The sequence below is a fragment of the Belonocnema kinseyi genome, chromosome 4, assembly GCF_010883055.1.
Source record: "Belonocnema kinseyi isolate 2016_QV_RU_SX_M_011 chromosome 4, B_treatae_v1, whole genome shotgun sequence".
Taxonomy (NCBI): Eukaryota; Metazoa; Arthropoda; class Insecta; order Hymenoptera; family Cynipidae; genus Belonocnema; species Belonocnema kinseyi.
Genome location: NC_046660.1, coordinates 12,196,358 through 12,204,321, shown reverse-complemented (window position 1 = coordinate 12,204,321; position 7,964 = coordinate 12,196,358). Strand labels below are relative to the sequence as shown.

The 7,964-nt window shown below is 24.7% G+C and overlaps 1 protein-coding gene across 1 annotated transcript in view; it reads right to left on the bottom strand.

The window, feature by feature from the left end:
- Positions 1-6,363: 6,363 nt before the first annotated feature.
- Positions 6,364-7,964, bottom strand: part of LOC117171550 (serine/arginine-rich splicing factor 2) — a 15,776-nt gene continuing 14,175 nt past the window's right edge. Inside the window, exon 4 of the mRNA XM_033358968.1 lies at positions 6,364-7,243. Coding sequence (XP_033214859.1) covers positions 7,237-7,243 — 7 coding nt within the window. The 3' untranslated portion in view covers positions 6,364-7,236. The remainder of the gene's footprint in view (positions 7,244-7,964) is intronic.

Sequence of the window (7,964 nt, the reverse complement as noted above, 5' to 3'; positions counted from 1 at the left end):
ATTGTCTTTTGTGTCAAACATGTATAAACTTTTTTTCAACTCTATGAGTCAAACAACATATCGTTGGAATCGTTATAATTCGTAGATTTCGAATATCATATTCGTGATTTACTAAGTGGGAAATTAAAAAAATTTTTATATTCCATATTTTAGGCCTCATTAGGAACAAATGCTCCCCCCCGCTGACCAAGCTCACTGGCAGCAGCTCGACAGGGTCAGTAGACGCCGCGTAGTGGGGGAACGGTACACAGGTAGCTGTGGCGAAATTGTCATCTGCCCGAGCAAGCGGCCTGCCTGCTCAATTAGCGTGAAGTTTTGAGGAAAAATGAGATATTATTTGAAAATAATTAAATAATGGGCCCTTCTTCAACTAGAAAAACACAACACACACACCCCTTTCCCGTTTTCCCGTTTCGCCTTTCCACTTGTAAGTCGAAAAGGCTGCGCTGTGCTTTGCTTCAGACTCGGACTCGTGCTTATTTCTGCACCCCCCAAACGCGAACCTGCTCGCTACTGCAAACTCAGCTTGCTTACTGCTTACTCTCAGCTACAGTTACAGCTACAGCTACCCCATCATCTCAGCTACTCTCAGCTACACTCGCCACGCCACGCCACTCCTTTCCACCGCCTGTGGCACCATAAAATAACAACTTAGTTATGGAGAACAACCATTTCAGACCTCACTCAACATTCCTTATCTTTATCTTTATCCTTATCCTTATATTTAGAGAGTTTAGAGACGAGGTAGGTAGGCAGATAGATAGATGAGGAGAACAAGTCAATTAATCCTCAGAGATATATTATACATTCTACAGGGTGTCTACTCAAATCCTGGAGAGAGAAAAAAACCCAGAAATTCAAACTTTTTCCAGGAAAGATTTTTCGCAAATGTATTATCATTAATGTTTTTCTTTCAGTCCTAACAAAAACGAATCAGTTAAAAATTCATATACTTTTTTGAAAAATTGTCAAGTTTGAAAATTAATTTTTTTTTTTTTGCTTTAAAATACAATTATTGCATTTAAATATTAATCACTTTAGTTGAAAATAAAAGTACTCTTCTAAAAGTTTAAAAATAAATCTGTTTTGCTTTTTGTTCTGTAGAAAAATATATTTTTTAAACTGAAAATGTAAATATTCTATTTTTGATTGAAAACTACTGGTCGTTTTTGTTGAAAATTCAACTGTTTGGTAGAAAATTAATCTTTTTGGTTAAAAATTCATCTGTTTTTTTGTTAAATCCAAATTTCTACTTGAAAAATTATAAATTAGAAGCAGAATTAGACATTTTGGTACTATTTAAATATTTAATTAATGTATGGTGTTAAAATATTAAAGAATATCGTGCAATATTATTTAAATTCCTACAAACTACAAACAAGTACATTATGAGCAATAAATTCGCGAAAAATTGTACCTGAAAAAACTTGCATTTTTAACCCAAATATTTAAATTCTCAACCAAATAAGTTTTTGTTTAAATCTAGAAAGATGAATTCTGAACAAAAAAAAGCAATTATTTTTTTAACAAAACCGTTAAATTTTTAGGCAAATTTTTAACATAAAAAGATACATTTTTAACAAGAAATTTCAAAAGGAAGCAGAATCATGAATCAATTATTTTTTTATTTTTTGCGAACGTAAGTCGTTTTTGTAACATTTTTGTGAATATCTATAAATCTTAGTAAAGTTTTTTTAAATCTCTGTAAATTCGCTGAAATCTTTGGAAGTATTTAAAATCTTGTGAAATCTTTAAAAATTTTGTAAAGTGTTTTGATATCTTCAAATTTTCTAAATCTCCGTAAAATCTGAAAATTTTATAAATCCTTTTAAAATTTTGGTAAAAACCTTTGGGAATTTGTAAAATCTTTAAAATCTTTGTGAAATTTTCAACATATCTATAAAATCTTTTACAATTTTGGCAAAATCTTTGAAATACTTGAGAAATTTTCGAAATCTGTAAAACCTTTGTGAAATATTTCCAGGAAAGATTTTTCGCAAATGTATTATAATTAATGTTTTTCTTTCAGTCCTAACAAAAACGAATCAGTTAAAAATTCATATACTTTTTTGAAAAATTGTCAAGTTTGAAAATTAATATTTTTTTGCTTTAAAATACAATTATTGCATTTAAATATTAATCACTTTAGTTGAAAATAAAAGTACTCTTCTAAAAGTTTAAAAATAAATCTGTTTTGCCTTTAGTTGTATAGAAAAATATATTTTTTAAACTGGAAATGTAACTATTCTATTTTTGATTGAAAACTACTTATCTTATTTACTTTAAAATTCATATATTTCTTTGAAAATTGATCGTTTTTTGTTGAAAATTCAACTGTTTGGTAGAAAATTAATCTTTTTGGTTAAAAATTCATCTGTTTTTTTTTAAATCCAAATTTCTACTTGAAAAATTATAAATTAGAAGCAGAATTAAACATTTGGGTACTATATAACTATTTAATTAATATATGGTTTTAAAATATTAAAGAATATCGTGCAATATTATTTAAATTCCTACAAACTACAAACAAGTACATTATCAGCAATAAATTCGCGAAAAATTGTACCTGAAAAAACTTGCATTTTTAACCCAAATATTTAAATTCTCAACCAAATAAGTTTTTGTTTAAATCTAGAAAGATGAATTATGAACAAAAAAAAGTAATTATTTTTTTAACAAAACAGTTGAATTTTTAGGCAAATTTTTAACATAAAAAGATACATTTTTAACAAGAATGTAATACATAGTTAATAATTCAACCGAAATAAAATGGTTTCATCGAAATAGTTCAATTTTGAACCAAAGTCGAATTATCAACAAAATAGTTACATTTTTAAACAAATAATTCAATTTAAAATCTAGAAACATGAATTTTTAATAAAGTATGTAATGATTTATATGTCGAAAAAAGCAAAGAAATTAATTTTTAACCAAATAGTTTAATTTCCATTCTAAAAAGATTAATTCTGAACAAAAAATAGTAATATGTTGATATTAAAAAAAAAGTATTTTTAACCTAAACAGATGGATTCTTAACAACAACTTATTAGCCGAAAATTCAACACAGTAATTGCAATTTGAACCGCTTCTAATTCTTCTAAAGGTAGATGAATTTACAACCAAAAAGATTAATTTTCTAACAAAAAGATTTTAAAAAAAATTAATTCTCAATTAAACAGTTGAATTTTCAACAATAAAACAATTTTTTTACAAAATAGATTAATTTTGAACTAAACAAGATCAGTTTTCAATCTGAAATAGAAGTTACATTTTCAATTAGAAAAATTAATTTTTTTTTAACAAAAAAGGACAAATTTAATTTATCTTCTAACCAAGTACTTTTATCTTCAACCAAAAAGATGAATTTTTAACTAAAATAATATTTAAATTCAATAACTGTCAAGCAAAAAAATATTAATTACCAAACAAGACCATTTTTCAAAAAACTATATGAATTTAACAAAAAAGTTGAATTTTAAGCTAATATATTGTTGTTAAGAATCCATCCTTTTAGGTTGAAAAACTGATGTATTTGTTTAGACATTGAACCGTTTTTTTAATGAAACTTTTTTTTTTAAATATCAATATATTACTATTTTTTGTTCAGAATGAATCTTTTCAGAATGAAAATTAAACTACTTGGTTACAAATTAATTTATTTGCATTGTCTGAAATATAAATCATTAGATATTTTATTCAGAATTCATGTTTCTAGATTTAAAATTAAACTATTTGGTTGAGAATTTAAATATTTCGGTTAAAAATCGCAAGTTTTTTCCAGGTATTATTTTTCGCGAATCTATTGCAAATAATGCTCTTTTTTTTTAGTTTTCAGGAATTTAATTAATCTTACACGATATTTCGTTAATATTTTAGCTCGATAGATTAACTAAATAGTTTAATAATACCCAAATGTCTAATTCCGCTTATAATTTCTAATTTTTCAAGTAGAAATTTGGATTTAAAAAAAGCACTTGAATTTTTATCCAAAAAGATTCATTTATAACGAAAAAAATTAATTTTCTACCAAACAATTGAATTGTCAACAAAAACAAACCAAAAAAAGAACAATTTTCAAAGAAAAAGATGAATTTTAAACTAAATAAGATCAGTAGTTTTCAATCAAAAATACTATAGTTACATTTTCAGTTTAACAAAATTGTTTTTCCAACAACAACAAAAAACAGATTTATATTTATTTTTAAATCAAATTTAATTTAACTTTTAACCAAATAATTTTATTTTTAACTAAAATGATTAATACTGAAATGCAGTAATCGTAGTTTCAAGAAAAAAAAAAAACGTTTTGGCTGAGAATCGATCTTTCTAGGTAAAAATTCAAGTTTTCAAACTTTTTTATCTTCAAAAATCATCTTTTAATGTTGAAAATTAATTTTTTTGCTTAGTTAAAAATATCAATTATTAAATTTTTTATTTCGACGCTTATTTTCGAATTTCAATTCGACAAAATATTCTTAAATATTTTAGCACGATAGATTAATTAAATAATAAAAAAAACCATAATTCTTGAATTTGTCCCTAAATTCCGCGAATTTGAATAAAATTTTCAACAGATTTTTATTTTAACTATTTATACTTAAAATAGAGTGTATACAAAATACGTCAAATTACAACGAAATATTTGCATTATAAAATAATATTTAATGCAAAATCATAAAATTTAATAAAAAAAAAACAAATTTTCAACAAAATGCAAGAATCTTCAACCAGATACTTCTTCTTTTACAAAAGAAGAGGGCGGCCGTTTTAATCGACGAAATAAATTCCCGGGTTTTCTCGGGTTCGCAAACATTTCAAATTTTTCAATTAAAAAAGGTTGTATTAAAATGCTCAATAATTTATTCGTATAAAATTTAAGGTACTGACATTTTTCAATATAAAAAAATATAAATTAACGTTACAATTTTCAATGCTCTAAATTAAAAATTCAATCAATCAAGTTTAAAATTTTCAGAAATATATAATTTTAAAGAATTTTAAGCTAGAAACGTGAAATATTAAAAAATTGAAAAAATTTTAACTGACCACTTCTTGAGTTAGAAATTCAATAATTTTCTTTTTAATAAGTTTAAACATCTTTGGAAAACTTCAAAATTTGATAATTTTCAATGCTCTAAATTAAAAAATCAATGAATGAACTATCAAAATTTCAAAATTATATAATTTTAAGGAATTTTAAGCTAGAAACATCAAATATTGAAAAATTGAAAATTTTTTAACTGAACATTTCTTAAATTAGAAATTCAATCATTTTCTTTTTAAATAGTTAAAACATCCTTAGAAAGCTTCCAAATTTTATTTCAAAATTTTGAGAAATCTAGAAGTTATTTTAAATTGGTTTTAAGTTAACATTATTTTGGAATTTTTTTCAAAACTTCTAAATATTTTTCGAAATGAATTGAATTTTTTCTACAATTTTCAGAAAATCCTGCAAATTTTAGAAAATTTAAGGAAAACTTTCTAAAATTTGCATGATATTTTTAAATCATTTTAAAACTCCTAAATATCTCTTAAAATCATTTAAATTTTTTCTACAAATGTTCACTTGTAAATTATACATTAAAATTTAAAAATTTCACTTACAAATTAAGCATTTTTCAAATACAAAAATTAAAATTGTAACGACTAAGACTTTCAAATTGAAACCGTTTCAGTTTGAACGTTAAAATCTGAAAATTCTTAAATTTAGAACTGGGTTAAAATCATTTTGTCAAATTGTTCTTATTCCCTTTTTAATACTTAAAATACAGATAAATTAAATTTTTTAATTTATTTATTACTTAAAAAGGTTTTTGTCGAAAATTTTCAACATCGAAGGCTTTTATTTTTTATTTGTTCAAGTCTTTAAGAAAGCGTTTAAAAACTCTTAAAATTAAAAATGTAAGCTTAGAAATAAAAATTTTAAATGGAAAATTTTTTGGAATTACGCATTGAACTGTTGAAATCGAACGTAAACAGATTTTTCTTCTAACAAATTTGCAAAATTCCCGGTGAAAAAAAATGTACGTCATTTCCCGGTTTCCCGGTCCAGCGGTCATCCTGAAAGAAGAATCATTCCTATTCAATTTAATATTGCAATTAAAAAAACAAAGCAAAGCACGATTTTCAAAAAATTCCCGGAAATTTCCAGATTATTCCAGGTATAAATAAAAATTCCCTGACAATTCCAGGTTTTTCCAGCTAGGATAGACACCCTGCATGTATTAACATTGTCAACTGAAAAAAACTTGCTCACGGAATGAAAAGAAAAGAAAATAAATCAAATATCATTGAAACCTTGGACAAAATTTATAAACAGTAAAATCGATTATTCTGTCATCGACTGATTGACCAAATATATTTGTGGCTTAAACAAATCGCTATGCTTTATTATAAATGACAAACTTACATACGTATAATTTCCTGAATAGATACAGAAACGGTGAACTTAGAGTCTATGACAGTTGTAGAAATCCCTGTTCTAGATTGTTATTATTCTTATAAAAAAGAAAACTAAGGGACAAAAAACCTCGCTGAAACCTCGATTTTATACTCTTGTCTGTTTCGATAAAGATTTTCTTCTTCTTCGTCTTTTTTTATATATATATATATATAAAACTTGACATTATTAAAGTACATAATTTCGAGGTTTCTAGCTACGACTGTATAATACATTATTCAAGCAAAAGCGTCGATTTGAAATATTGAAAACAGAAAAAAAATACCTTGAAAATGGGACGTTTACGATCAAATATACATTTTTTTTTTTCACAGTACATATTGCTAGGATTACAAAAAAAAAATAAAAAAAAAATCAAAAAACACATCTTGCTCGTGAAGAATAATTTCACAAAAGCGTTCGCAAGTCCTAATCGAAATGAATTTTTTTTTTTATTTTCGTAAAGGCCAACGTCGCAATATGTAACACGCTGTTTCAGATTGCTTTTTTTTCAAGCAGCTCAAATTGTTGAATCAGAATTTCTTGTTCCTTTTTTTTTTTTTTTTTTGCCAACAAAGACAAAATTTAGAATTACAATAAAATTATTGATCCTAGTATTTTGCTATCCAAAAATGAGTCACCATGGTTAATACGCGAATGATAAAAGGGGATTGAATGTGCCAAGTATTGTGTAGGTATAGAATAATAGAATACCTTTTTCAGAATATTCTGCTTTCACACAGGAGCATCTCGATTATGCCTGTTTACAGATTACATCCATTTTACGCTGTAGCAGTTCAGTCCCTGTAAAACAAATAAAAAAAAAAAAAGAATATCGTAAATTCGGGTCTATATATTGTTGGAAAAGAAAAAGAGCTTTCACAGATTCGGTTTTCCAGGTTTCACTTTTTTTTCTTTCTTTCAATGATCAAATAAACGTTTATTTATACACATAAAATATGAAAATTTTCTTTTTTTTTATTGGCCAACAATTTCAACATAAAGCAGAATCATAAATAAATTATTTTTTTATTTTTTGCGAACATAAGTCGTTTTTGTACAATTTTTGGTAACATCTATAAATCTTACTAAAGTTTTTAAAATCTTGTTGTGAAATGTTTTGAAATATTTGTGAAATTTTCTGAATCTTTAAAAATTTTGGTAAAATCTATTAAATTTTTGTAAAGTGTTTGAAACCTTCGTGAAAATTTTTTTAAATAATATAATATTTAATTCATTTAATTTTTAATATTTAAATATTTGTGAAATTTTTGAGATCTTTTTAAATTTTGGTAAAAAGTTTGAAAATTTGGTAAATACTTTTAAAATTTTGGTAAAACCTTTTGGAATTTGTAAAATCTTTGTGAAATTTTCAACATATCTATAAATTCTTTTTAAAATCTTTTATAATTTGGGCAAAATCTTTGAAATATTTGAGAAAATTTCGAAATCTGTAAAATCTTTGTGAAATATTTTGATTATTTGTGAAATTTTTTGAATTTTGGTAAGATCTTTGAAATATTTG